Source organism: Lissotriton vulgaris, unplaced genomic scaffold (genome assembly GCF_964263255.1).
Source record: "Lissotriton vulgaris unplaced genomic scaffold, aLisVul1.2 SCAFFOLD_667, whole genome shotgun sequence".
Classification (NCBI taxonomy): domain Eukaryota; kingdom Metazoa; phylum Chordata; class Amphibia; order Caudata; family Salamandridae; genus Lissotriton; species Lissotriton vulgaris.
Window position 1 is genome coordinate 224346 of NW_028250265.1, and position 14667 is coordinate 239012.

A 14667-nucleotide genomic window follows, 5' to 3' on the forward strand; every position below is an offset into this window, starting at 1 on the left:
GAGGAATGTACAGGTGGCTGAGTGAGTGGATTTGTGATTACTGACGCCATTCTCATTTAAGCGATATTCTACGTTAGCGCTCGGAAAATCCTGCTGCTGTCACTCTGAGACCTGTATTTATAGATTCTTTGTTTTCCCATGCATTGAAAAATTGAATTAACCTAGTAGGTCATTCTTCTTTGGAACAGCTCACCACAGGCAAAGTAACTATGCTCTGGGTGTGTATGTGTGTGGCTCTGTGTGTGTCTCTGTGTGTGTGTGGCTCTGGGTGTCTGTGTGTGTGTGGCTGGCTCTGGGTGTCTGTGTGTGTGTGGCTGGCTCTGGGTGTGTGCGTGCGTGTGTGTGTGGCTCTGGGTGTGTGTGTGTGTGGTAGTAATTGCTGTCTGCTGAGCTCGTCCGTAGGGTACAATAGGTCTCACATTTGCAAGAGATTAAGCTAATGACAATGCCATTTATTTATGTTTTAAAAACCAACACATAAATAACAAGCACTGGCGTTGCCAATAGGTCTCGCAGTAGGAAAGTTGGAGCTATTGGTTTTGTAAATGACAAAGGCCTTTATCTTTTTAAAATGATAAAAAAATTAAAAGGCATCGTTATTTGCAATTGTAATAGCTCCAACTTTCCTACAGCGATTCCTATTGTCAACGGCAGTGCTTGTTTTGTGTGGTGGTTAGTGATGCTGTGGTGGTGCTGAGTGTTGGTAGTGTTGCGCTGAGTGATGGCGGGGTGTTGCAGAGTGATGCTTGTTTGGTGGTGAGTAGTGCTGTGGTGTTGTGAAGTGATATTCTAGTTGCATCTAGTGATGGTTTTTTTTTGAATGGTGCTCTGTTGGAGCTGAGTGTTGTTGTTGTGGTGACTTATGGTATTTTGTGTCGTGTAAGTTTTGTGCTGACTAGTGCTGTGGTGTTGTGAAGTGATGTTGTAGTTGCATTTAGTGTTTCTGTTTAGCGGAGTGGTGCTCTGTTGGAGGTGAGTGGTGTTGTTGTTGTGCTGACCTATGGTGTTTTTTGTTGTGTAATGCTGTGTTGGTGCTGAGTGGTGCGGAGGTGTTGCTGAGTGTATCTGTGTTGTTGCTTAGTGTTGCTTTTTTGGTGGTGACTTTGGATGTTGTGTTGTTGTGGTGGTGTGTAATAGTGTTGTTGTGTTGAAGTCTAATGGTTTCCTTTAACATTATGAGTGTATTGTATGTTGTTGCGTGATGCTTTTTGTGTGATGTTTGTATGTGATGTCTCAGATTTGATGTTGTGTGAGTGTGTTTTTTGCCTGTTGTAATTTAATGAGTGGTGCTGTGCTTGTGTTCATTGTTGCTGTAGTGGTGCTTAGTGGTGTCGAGGTGGTGCTTAGTGATGCTGTAGTGGGGCAGAGTGGTGGTGTGGTGTTGCCGAGTGATTGTTGTGCAGTGCTGCATTTTTTTTTTTTGCTTGTAGTGATGTTGTGGTGGTGAATTTTGTTGTAGTGATGAGTGTTGCTGTGGTAGTGCTTTTTTTGTGCTAAGTGTTAATGTGTTGCTGCTGAATGATAATGTGGTGGCACTGAGTGTTGCTGCGTTGGTGCTGAATGATAGTGATTTTACGCTAATTTATTTTTTTTTGTGTTGCTGACTGATGGTGTTGCTGCTGACTGTTGCTGTTGTTGCGTTGAGTGATGGTGGTGTGTTGTGTAGTGATGGTGGTGTTGGGCTTAGTGGTGTGTGTGGCTGGCTCTGGGTGTGTGTGTGTGTGTGGCTCTGGGTGTGTGTGTGTGTGGCTCTGGGTGTGTGTGTGTGGTAGTAATTGCTGTCTGCTGAGCTCGTCCGTAGGGTACAATAGGTCTCACATTTGCAAGAGATTAAGCTAATGGCAATGTAATGACAATGCCATTTATTTATGTTTTAAAAACCAACACATAAATAAAAATGTTGTCATTTACAATGCCAATAGCTCTAACTTTTCCAAAGGCGAAACCATTGCATTGTAAATGCTTGTTTTTCTTTTGTCGTTGGCATTCCATGAGCGCATTTGTTTTCCAGATCTTTCTAGTGTTTCTCTTCTCCCTCTCTGTGCTGTGTTGCTCTCTCTCACAGGATTGTTATTCTCCTTCTATCACCCTTTGTGATACGCTCGCCCTGTTATTTCTCCCCCGCTTTGCTTTTTCTCCATTGTGCTTCTCCCTCAGCTCCACGTTGCTCTCGCGCGCCTGTTTACTTTCTTCCGTTTGATCTCCATATTTTTCTCTTGTGTAGCTGCTTTTCTCCCCCTCATGCACTGTGTTGCTTCCACTCACACAAACACCTGTGTTTCTTGCACTTCCCATATTGCTGCCCCCCATCTGCATAAAGGGGGGAAAAAAAACACTTTTGCACATTTTGTTTTTTATCTCCTAATCCAGCTCAGTTTGGCAAATAAAGTGCCCGCGTAATTTTGTAGGTGCATGCAAGTGTGCGTGCCTGCAAAATGACACGTGTTAAAGGCTTTAACAAAAAAAAATCTTCTTTAGCCATTATGCACAACATCGAGGATGCTGTACACCTTCATTAAAAACCAGTTGGCCCCAAAGGCGAGGCCTGTTGGCTTTAACCTTGCTTTTTGCTTCAGTTAAGGGTATGGGAAGCGGAAGCATGGTAGAGCGTTCTGCAGTGAATATTGATGGTATAGGTACATAACTGCTTAATGCTTGTGCGTTCTCTGGCTGGAATCCGTTTGCTCTAAAGTGTTTGAAGAGATTATACTTCTCATTGATGCCATTGCCCGTTATGAACTTCTGTACACATCTTTTGCCCATGGTCAAAAAATGTATCTATTTTTGAGCCCGCAATCCCGTTTTGCCACTTTACTTGCCTTAGTTAAAAAAAAAAAAAGACTAGTTGTTTATTGTAAGTTGCATAGCCTGAAAACTACGTCTGACATGCTCTTGTTGTTGTTTCAGCTCTTCCGTGAAGTACGAATAATGAAGGTTTTAAATCACCCCAATATAGGTGAGTAGTCTTCAACCTAAATATATGTTTCTCATTCAATTTAACAGAGGCGGTTGCAGTGGGCTTCATAGGCATGTGAATGAGCTGTATCTTTGTCACATAACTTGGACAGGAATTCATGGGCTTCAGATCACGTTCAGTGTGCGCCGTTGAGTGAAGGCATCCAAATTGCCTGCACACGTTTTTTGATGATGCCATACTCCAACATAGTGTTTTCACATGCATTCTAGCATACATTCGGAAATAGCAGCTTGTGTTGGCATTCTAAAACGGGCCATGAAAATGTGATTAACGTGTTGCAGCTTTCCTATAATTTGTATTCGCTTCTATGACAGGTGGGATCCCCGGTGCTGAGTTCAGTTTATTTAAAAATATGTCTAAATACAATACAATGCAAAAACAAGTGGAGAAGCAGGGCAACCCTGGCGGGTGCCTCTAGAGATGGAAAAAAAATCAGATTTTTTTGAACTCAGTTTTATGCAAGATGTAGGTGATACATATAGCGCTTTTATGGCAGAGATGATCCGGGGACCAAAACCTTTAATTGCTAGCATCTCCCACAGATATGGCCAGGCTACCCTGTCGAATGCCTTCTCGGCATCCAACAGGGTAATACCAAGGTCACTGTTCGTTGCCTCAGCTCTGTCCATTAAGGTGATTACACGCCTAACGTGATCTGAGGTGTCCCGACCAGGAATAAAGCCATGTTGAACCAGCGAGACTATTGTAGAGATTACCCTTGATATACGAGAGGCTAAGATCTTCGAGAAGATCTTGCTATCCGCATTTATAAGCGAAATCGGTCTAAATGACGAGGGAAGAAGAGGAGGTTTGTCTTTCTTTAAGAATGCCATTATTATAGAATAACTCCATGATGGAGGTGCTACCGCATTTTGTGCTTCTACACAAGTTTGCAATAAATCTTGTTTTAAAAGGGCTCTAAACACTCTATAAAATTCTAAGGGTATACCATCTGGCCCTGTAGCTTTCCCAGTAGCCAGAGAGAGAATAGCCATTTCTATTTCCTCCCATGAAATTTCGGCCTCTAAAGCTATAGCTTGAATATCAGTTAATTTTGAGATATTATCCGACCCGCAGAAATTTAGCAATGTCTCTGAATAATATGAAATATCTTCCTCCCTGTAAAGTTTACTATAAAATAAGCGAAAGATCTCCAAAATATCTTCAGGTTGACTATAAATCTGGCCCGAATCATCTTGAATCTCCTTCACATTATTGAATGTTTCCTGCTGTCTGAGTCTCTTAGCCAATATCCTTCCTGTCGTTTCCCCCATCTCATAAATTTGTGAGCGAGATACTGCAAACTGTTCAGCAAGTTTCCTTGCATAGATCTCATACAGCCTGGACTTATGAATAGCCAATCTTGCTTTAATATGCTCCGTATCCTGAGCTGTACTAATAGCGGATATTAATTTAGCTTCCCACTCTTGTACTGCCCCGTAATAGGTGGCAAGTTTAGCTTGGGAGGACTTTTGTTTATTAATAGAGTAGGACAAAGTTTCTCCCCGGACCGCAGCCTTAAAAGAGTCCCAGACCATTTGAGTGGTAGCTGTGCCACGATGAACATCAAAGAATTCCTTAATCCATGTGGAAATATGCTCAATATACACAGAGTCTGCCAAAAGTTTACGTTCGAATGTCCTGGAGTTTCTCTCACGGGGTAAACCATGACCATATTTGATCTCTATTAATATAGGATTATGGTCCGAGATTATTCTCGGGAAAATCTCAAAAAGGATATTGTTTAATAATGTCATGGAGCTGAAAAAATAGTCTAAACGTACCAGCTTCTGATGTGGGGCAGAGTAATATGTATATCCAGGTGACCCATCTCTCGAAATAAAGCCTACATCCACTAACCCAAACTCTGTAACTAAACCTCTTAGTGCCTTGTAGGTCTTACTCTTGAGGCCAGTATAAGGATTTTCTGAGGTTAAATCAAAGTCCCTATCTATATGAATATTAAAATCCCCACACAGTAATAAAGGAGTAGGCCACGCAGCAAGTTCTATACTTAAAAAGTTAAGGAGGTCGGAGTCGTCAACATTTGGGCCATAAATTATAGGGCGCTTGCATACGCTGACGATATAGTGGTGCTCACAACCAATCTTCAGGAAGCCCTGCCAGTTATAGAAGATCTTGCTACTCGCTTTGGAGTATTCTCTGGCTACAAGTTGAATATAGCTAAGACTCAAAACTTATTTGTAGGCCAGACACCCCCTTCATCGATCCCAGTGGTTTCGGTAGCAACGTATTTGGGTATTTAAATTACCTCTCCTATTTCAGATATCCCAGCTATGAATTTTAACCCGATTTTTCAAAAAGCAAATGCTACACTTGAACGGATTGACCATTTTCATTTATCCTTATTTGGCCGAAATAATGTATTGAAAATGACAATACTTCCTAAGTTTCTTTACATGTTTCGTTCTATCCCACTTGAATTCCCCCTGATGTTCTTTAAACAATTGGAAAGGATGAAATCTAAGTTTATATGGAGCTATAAGAAACCTCGTAGATCCTATAAAAAGATGGTTTTACCCAAATCTAGGGGGGGTGGGGCATCCCGCACTTTCTGTACTATTATGTTGCGTCGGTTTTACAGTTTATTTCCCCTCTGATTATTGGTGAAAAAGTAAGGATCCCACAGAGTCAATCTCCCTCCATCTATGAACTTATAATGGGCGAAGAATGTCGTGGATGCTTCCTAAAAAATATAGAGCCAAGTTATTACAAAAAAACTAAATTTAAGACGCTGAAAGCAGCCTTCCGAGTTTAGAAGATAGTCGGGCAACTTTTGGGAATTAGGAAACTCTTGATTTATACACCCTTTAATGCTCGTAAAATATTTCCATCTGTGTTTCAAGATCTGGCAATGGTTCAATGGCGAAATAAAGGAATACACGGCGTGAATGATCTATGGCAGAATAATCAGCTTTTTACTTTCCTGGAGCTTACAACTAGATATAACCTCTCAAATCAGGACTACTTTAAATATCTACAAATACATAGCTTTTTTAACTCCCTGTCACTTGTGGAAGTATCAGGTATTACCAGATTTTCATTGATTGATGACCTGTTTATCAAAAAAGGATTGGACATTATTATAGGGCTCTTCTGACATTATGCCCTGACGATTTAGAAATCCACGCCTCAGGTGGGCAGAGAAGTTAGGGGTAGCAACTATTTGTCTAGAAGAATCAATTGCACTTGCTAATACTGTGCTGATCACTGGCAGAGCCCGCACACACCACTACATGGCTCTTTATGACTTATATTATACACCGCTAAAAATTTCAAAATGGGGTGCGACGGTGGGCATAACATGTAATAGGTGTGGGTTACATGCTGCTGATTCACTGCATATGTTTTTTGTATGTTCGCTGCTAGTCCCCTTTATAGAGGCAATTCAGACCTTTTTGACTAAAGTGTTAGGCTATTCTCTTAGGTTAACGGGGGAACATGTCCTAATGGGAGTAACCTCTGAAGTCCTACTCGAGGGGCACAAAGGGCTCATATTCATATCCATGGCTATAATGAGAGCATGTATTACTCAAGAATGGATTAGCTCCTCCCCCTCCATTCGAAGCATGGAGAGTTCGTCTATTAGCGGCATATAATATAGAGACAGCTATATATAGCACAAAAGGTAAAAAGAAAAGAATGCTGGGAATGAAGATCTGGGACCCAATTCGGCAATGGATTCAGGGGGAGCTGATTTGATTTGATTATAATTTATTATATTTAGTTCCTGATAAATTCGATTGAGATATACTCTGTGCTTACTGATGGTAGTCTAAGCATTATTTTGGCTTTATAAATTTTTGATTCGATTGGTTAATATTACTGAATTGTCTGACAATTTTACACCCTCGAGTTGTCCTGCATTTAGTGATAGCAACCCTCATCTCAGGTGCTCTGTGTCTGGGTAAGTTCACTCCACCCTGCATTATCACTTTGCAGGACACTTTTCATATCCTGTCTTCAGAAGGCACGTGGAATAGATATTTGGTCCACCCTTCAAATGCTACATCCCATTTCTCTGTGTGATATTAATGTATTCCTCGTTTGGCCACAATGGAGCAGCAACAGAACCCTAGTGCACCAATAAACTGCACTGTCAATGCCTCAGCGTCCCTGTCTGGAAAAAATTTCCCCACCTGCTCAGTGTGTTCCATGCATGTAGATATGAGGCGCTAAGTGAGCAATGCCACCAAATTGTTGATTTTTAAATACAGATCAAAGGGCTCTAATACACAAGCACCCAGCCTCTAGTAATTGTGTGGACACCACCCTGCTGATTCGTACATTTCAGGCTTCAGCAACTTCCAACAAACAAGTGCATTACATTTCTTCTTCGTCCATTTAGTGTTGGCTTGCATCTAGGGATATATGACACCTTCAATTGGCCTGGATACAAGCACAAGACCACATACTCTCCTACGCGATCTAGCCAAGTTTCATTGCATGGCAGGTAGAACCAAAGGTCCACAAATGCACCAAGCACATTCTTTTTTCCACTTTTAATATTTCTGTCAAAGAAGGATCGTGCATTTTTCTGTAGGAGTCCGAAGAGCAAGGTAAAAGAGAGGAAGAAGACCTAATTATCAGACAAATGGATGAGGGCCAATGGCTGCTGGGGCCAGGCTGTAGGCTGAAGTAACCAAGCCACTGTTTCTAGGGGCGTGTCTCCTATCGGAAGATGGGTCATTACAGTGGAGGAGAGGGCTGTGTGTGAGGCCTGGCTGCTGGTAGGTGGGTTTTTGTGTAAAGTAACAAGCCCAGGCAAAATATTGCAAGCAAGGCAATGTGAGCAAAAGAGACAAATTGTGCACTGAAAGTAGCAAAAGTATTCAATTTAATAAGTTCAATATAAAATGATAAAAAATACTTTGTCATATGTATACTTGAAAGTACATGGAATAAAATCAATAGTTGAGTAAAGATTCATATAGGAAAACAAGATGGTTTCTTCTACTCGTTTCGACACAGGCGTGTCTTCATCAGGAAAATACCATCTTTAGTAGTGAATCTGGTTATAAATGATGTAAAGGTGGTAAGTATTGGTCAAAGGTTACGATATGGCGACCTGTCGAATTGAAGGTGGTGTTGGTATAGAAACTGCAAGCTCCGTTAAAATGAGGTGCTGTATGAAGCTGTAGCTGCCGTTTTGAAAGTTGCTGTTTGGAAACTATCAGCTGGTATTAGGGCACTTTAGTATATGAGGCAAGGATGATTTCCGCAAAAGGCGTTACATGCGTGTGGTAACATCAATTGGTGCCCTGGATTGGAGTGGCGCGTATAATAAAATGCGGATCACAAAGGTGCGTGTTGTATCGAATATTCCCCTCTTAGTTCGGGACAATTGTAGATAAGCAGAGTCTCACTGGATTAGAGTAGCGCATATGGTGAGGTACGGTTCATGGAATGGTGTGTTATATCGAATCTTCCACTCTCAGTTCGGGACAGTTATGGGTAGACAGTCTCGCTGAACTAGAATTGCAGTTCGTAATGTAATGCGCATCGTTAGGCGGCGCGTTTTGTCAAGTGTTCCGCTCTCGTTTCAGGGCGCTTATTAATGGGCAGACTCTTGCTTGATGTAGGACAGTTAGGTTCTCACGAAGCGATCTGTAGTTTCTCCAACCGGCAGCAACGGCTGGTAGGTGGGTCCAGCATCTGGTGAAAGTCTTGCAGTTGGTGCTGTCGATTATGGGCCGCAGTGGTCCGCATAAAGAGGCTTTAGACTGGCTGGGCCGCGGAAGCTTCTTTAGGCCGCTATTAATGCTTGTTATGTGAAAACTGCAGCATTGCAAGGCAAAGCAGTGCACGGCTTCCACCCTGCCCCAGGTCCTGCAGCAGGGCAGTGCTCTTCCCATGACCTCGGAAGCTGAGAATTCTCTGCTCACCCAAGCCTCTGGGCTTACCCCTTGATTAAGGGGTTGCCAGGGATAATTTAGTTTAAATATTTTTTTTGTCTGTGTCAAGGGACGGGTAGCGTGGCTATAACCCTTGTGTCTGCCATGAGCGAGAGTTTGGTGCTCTTAGCAAGGGCTTGTTTTCTTGTGTTTTGCAAGTGAAAGCCAGCTCTGCTGTCTTCACAGAGTGAGGGACCTCTAGGGCTAGCTCTGCAGTAAGTGACCAGTGATTGATGGCCTATTACACCACTCTCTAGTTATGTTTTAGAAGTTTCCCTGTCCCAGCCCCCATGTGGTGTGAATTCTCAGCCCCGGGTGGCTGACGGGACAGGCAGGTTTTCCCGCCGTATTTTAATAATCAGTACTTCAGCCTACAGAGTCCAGTTTTGGTAGTTTAAAGGAGGGAGACCAAGTGGAGAGGGCTCACTTTCGTACAGATTGATGTTTAGGGAATTAGGGAAATTTGATTTGGTGAGGTAGACCTTCATCCGTGTTGTAAAAGATTATCTAAATACCATGGCAGCATGGCCTAGGCAGCCAGTGCTCTAGAATCACAAACGCCAATGACGTGCCTTTCTCAAACTGTTGGAGGGCGAATCTCTCTGTTTTATTCCCAATGGTCCTCGATCACCTCGGACCGCTGGGTATTGGACATTGTCAAACGGGGTCACACCCTGGAGTTTACAGAGATTCCTCCTTGCACTCCACCTCATGGCCCACCTCCTCCACATCTCGAGGAGCTCTTCCATCAGCTCCGTCTTCTTGTGTTGAAGGGTGCAGTCGAAGTGGTCCCTATACATCAAAGGGGGAGAGGTTTTAACTCTCGATTCTTCCTCATACTCAAGAAGAACGGAGATTAGAGACCCATTCTGGATTTGAGGGCTCTCAACCAGTTCCTGAAGTCTCAATCATTCCGAATGCTAACACTACTGGAAGTTCTGCGTCTTCTATCCAGCGAGGATTTTATGACCACCATAGATCTTCAAGACGCTTACTTTCATGTTCCAATAATCAAACGACATTGGCAGTATCTGTGCTTCAAAGTGGGGCCACTACATTTTCAGTTCAAGGTGTTACCCTTCGGACTGCGTTCAGTTCCTCGTATGTTCACGAAGGTACTGGCCCTGGTGGTGGCTCACTTGCGTCTACAAGGAGTTCAGATCTTTCCCTATTTAGACGATTGCCTTCTCAAGTCTCAATGCCACCATCAGCTGGATCGGGACACGCACCTTTGCCAGCAAGTGTTTCGGTCTCTAGGGTTGACCATAAACAAAGAAAAGTCACAGTTTGCACCTCTGCAGATCAGAACTTTCCTGGGAGCAATCCTAGACACGCAGCTCTCAAAAGCGTTCGTCTCGGACGAACGGCGTCTAAAGATTCTTCGTCTGGTCTCCCTTATTCGAAGAAAACAGTCCGTTTCTGTTCGGACGTTAAAATCATTCTTGGGAATGGCTTCATCTTGTATCGGACTGATCCCAAATTGCAGGTTGCGCGCCCTTCCCATTCAGGAAGAACTGGACTTACAGTGGCGTCAGGTCTGCGGATCTTTCAACGACCTTGTTGCCGTCACAGCTCGCATGAAACAGAGCCTGCTTTGGTGGACGCAGCCCATAAATCTGGAAATGGGTGTGTCCTACCTCGATCATGCTCCAGACCTTACGTTGACGACGGACGCCTCCTTGTAAAGGTGGGGCGCTCATCTTCAAGGCCTGTCCATCAAGGGCAAGTGGTCGCCGATGCAACGCACGTGGCATATCAACTGGCTAGAATTGATGGCGATTTTTCTGGCGCTCAAGTCCTTCCTCCCAATTGTTCACGGAGAGTCAGTGCTAATCCAAACGGACAATACCACCAGCATGCACTACGTGAACAAGCAGGGGGGGACCAGGTCTCCACTTCTGCCCTGCTTGGCCCAGTCAATCTGGGATTGGGCTCTTCGCCATCACATCACCTTGACAGCTGTCCACCTTCCGGGCGTGTCCAACTTCCTAGCCGACTCTCTAAGCAGGTCCACTTCCTCGACACACGAATGGGAGCTGCACCAACCGACTCTGGATCGTGTGTTCCGCAAATGGGGTCACCCGGATCTGGATCTCTTTGCGACACCGGAGAACCGGAAATGCCCATCTTATGCAAGTTGGCATCCCCATCCAAAGTCCCGCGGGAATGCCCTTTTGATCAACTTAAGCGGTCTATTCGCTTATGCTTTTCCACCGCTCCCATTGATTCCACGGGTACTGTGGAAGATGCGGAGGCAGCCCTGCCACATCCTGCTGATTGCTCCTCGTTGGCCCAGACAGGCATGGTTTTCGGAACTACTCCTTATTTCCCTGTGCGAGCCCATTCTTCTACGCCCTCGTCCGGTCCTTCTAACCATGGACAAGGGCTTAGTGTGTCATCCAGATCCCTCAACGCTACAATTGTAGGCTTGGAACCTGAACCTTGAGTTCGCTGGTTTAAACTTATCCCAGGAGTGCAGAGACATTCTAGCTCATGCCAGAGCTCCGTCTACCATCAAGACTTACAAACTTAAATGGAAGCGATTCTGTCATTGGTGTGCTACGGCCAATATCCACCCCATCCATTCCACTCCTGAGCAGCTCCTTCCTTTCTTTTTGAGCCTCGCTCAGTCAGGTCTCTCTCATGCTACACTGAGAGTGTTCTTAGCTGCTATATCTCGTTTCCGACATGATGGCTCTTCATCTCTCTGTTCATAACGAATTATACGTCAATTCTTCAAAGGGCTTTTCCGCAAGTTTCCACCTGTGCGTCGTCCTCCTCCAGCTTGGCACCTCAATGTTGTACTATCTCAACTTATGAAATCACCTTTTGAGCCTATCCACAGGGCGGATATCAAGTTCATCACTTGGAAGGTTGCACTTCTGCTGGCCTTGACCTCCTCTCGTCGTGTGAGCGACCTTCATGCTTTTACTGTCAAGCCTCCTTATCTACAGTTTAAACCTGACGGGGTGGCACTTCGGACCAACCCCTCTTTCATCCCTAAGGTACCTACGGATTTTCATTTGAATGAGCGGTAGTAACACCCATCCTAAAAAAGCCTACCCTAGATCCTATAAAACCCGAAAACTATTGCCCCATCTCACTGCTGCCGTGGGCTGCCAAAGTCACCGAAGCCCACGTGAATGGGATCCTGGCCGACCACCTTGCCAAAGCTAATATCTTGGATCCCACGCAAAATGGCTTTCGTGCAGGCCACAGCACGGAGACTGCCTTGTTATACATGGTTGAACATCTGCGCTCCGTGCTGGATACCGGACGAACAGCGGCACTCTTGTTGTTAGATCTGAGTGCCGCCTTCGATACGGTGTCCCACGAGATCCTTTTGCGGCGGTTAGAGGAAGCTGGTGTCAGGGGTTTGGCTCTAGGATGGTTCCGCTCCTTCCTTTCCAACAGATCCTTTCAGGTTGCGATACCACCCGGCAAATCCACCTCTCACACGCTCACCTTGGGGGTCCCATAGGGATCATCTTTGAGCCCCACTCTATTTAACCTATATGTGAGACCGCTGGCTGCGGTAGTCAAACGCTGGGGCCTGACAATGGTGTCCTATGCGGATGACACGCAGCTGGCGGTCACATTAAGTGGGGACTCAGCGGTGGACGCCCTCAACTTCTGTGAGGTGCTACGTGCGGTGGCCAATTGGATGAACCAAAACTGTCTCCAATTGAACACAAAGAAGACAGAGGTGATGGTGGTAGGTAAGCAACCTGGATGGTGGAACAACAACTGGTGGCCCCCCGAGCTAGGAATGATCCCTACTCCGGCTATGGAGATAAAAAATCTCGGGGTCTGGCTGGACCCTACTCTTAGCTTTACCTGCCAGACTAAGAGGGTGGCTGCCTCCTGCTTTGGCATAATCAGGGGTATCAGGCCGGTGCTTAAATTCTTCGATGCCCCCACTAGACAGCTTGTGGTCCAGGCCTCTGTACTATCTAGGATAGATTATGCCAGTGTTCTGCTAGCAGGTACGAACAAGGCAGAACTTATGCGGCTGCAACGAGTGCAGAATGCCGCCGCAAGAGCGGTATTAGGGTTGCCCAGACGTTGCTCAGTGTCCTGAGCATTGCAAACGCTCCATTGGCTGCCTGTTGCTCGGCAGATCGAGTTCAAGGTGCTCTGCCTGGCTTTTAAAATTTTGAAAGGCTTGGCCCCACCTATTCTGTTGAACTTACTGACCCCATATGTTCCCTCTCGATCCTTGAGATCGATGGGCCAGAATTTGTCTGTTGTTCCGCGCTTTCTTTTGAGCAGGATCGGAGGCCGCTCCTTTCGAGCAGTAGCCGCCAAATTATTGAACTCTCTTCCCAGTGAAATTCGAGTTCTGGAAGATTTACTCCAGTTCAGACGCGCCATCAAAACCCATCTTTTTAATAAAAATCTCTGATTCTGTTCCATTGTGTGATGTTATGTATACCTTCCTTGGCGCCAGGACGCCCCTTTGCTGGGGCAGCTGTGCGCGGTACAAAAACCATTAACATAACATAACATATTGCCCTCGCTCTATCTATCGCCCTCGCTATCGCCCTCGCTCTATCGCTCTATCGCCCTCGCTCTATCGCTCTATCGCCCTCTCTCTATCGCTCTATCTATCGCCCTCGCTCTATCGCTCTATCTATCGCCCTCGCTCTATCGCTCTATCTATCGCCCTCGCTCTATCGCTCTATCTATCGCCCTCGCTCTATCGCTCTATCTATCGCCCTCGCTCTATCTATCGCCATCGCTCTATCTATCGCCATCGCTCTATCGCTCTATCTATCGCTCTATCGCTCTATCTATCGCCCTCGCTCTATCGCTCTATCTATCGCCCTATCTATCGCCCTCGCTCTATCGCTCTATCGCCCTATCGCCATCGCTCTATCGCCATCGCTCTATCGCCCTATCGCCCTATCGCCATCGCTCCATCTATCGCCCTCGCTCTATCGCTCTATCTATCGCCCTCGCTCTATCGCTCTATCTATCGCCCTCGCTCTATCGCTCTATTGCCCTATCTATCGCCCTCGCTCTATCGCCCTTGCGCTATCGCCCTATCTATCGCCCTCGCTCTATCGCTCTATCTATCGCCCTCGCTCTATCGCTCTATCTATCGCCCTCGCTCTATCGCTCTATCTATCGCCCTCGCTCTATCGCTCTATCTATCGCCCTCGCTCTATCGCTCTATCTATCGCCCTCGCTCTATCGCTCTATCTATCGCCCTCGCTCTATCTATCGCCATCGCTCTATCTATCGCCATATCTATCGCCCTCGCTCTATCGCTCTATCTATCGCCCTCGCTCTATCGCTCTATCTATCGCCCTCGCTCTATCTATTTATCGCCCTCGCTCTATCTATTTATCGCCCTCGCTCTATCTATCTATCGCCCTCGCTCTATCTATTTATCGCCCTCGCTCTATCGCTCTATCGCCCTTGCTCTATCGCCCTTGCTCTATCGCCCTTGCTCTATCGCCCTTGCTCTATCGCCCTTGCTCTATCGCCCTTGCTCTATCGCCCTCGCTCTATCGCCCTCGCTCTATCGCCCTATCTATCGCCCTTGCTCTATCGCTCTATCTATCGCCCTCGCTCTATCGCTCTATCTATCGCCCTATCTATCGCCCTCGCTCTATCGCTCTATCGCCCTATCGCCATCGCTCTATCGCCATCGCTCCATCTATCGCCCTCGCTCTATCGCTCTATCTATCGCCATCGCTCTATTGCCCTATCTATCGCCCTCGCTCTATCGCCCTTGCGCTATCGCCCTATCTATCGCCCTCGCTCTAT

The 14667-nt window shown here is 45.7% G+C and overlaps 1 protein-coding gene across 8 annotated transcripts in view; it reads left to right on the forward strand.

The window, feature by feature from the left end:
• MARK2 (microtubule affinity regulating kinase 2) overlaps positions 1–14667 on the forward strand; it is a 632043-nt gene that overhangs the window by 207735 nt on the left and 409641 nt on the right. For all 8 annotated transcript variants that reach the window (XM_086950522.1, XM_086950521.1, XM_086950529.1 and 5 more), the window contains exon 3: positions 2908–2956. In XM_086950522.1, coding sequence (XP_086806648.1) covers positions 2908–2956 — 49 coding nt within the window. The remainder of the gene's footprint in view (positions 1–2907; positions 2957–14667) is intronic.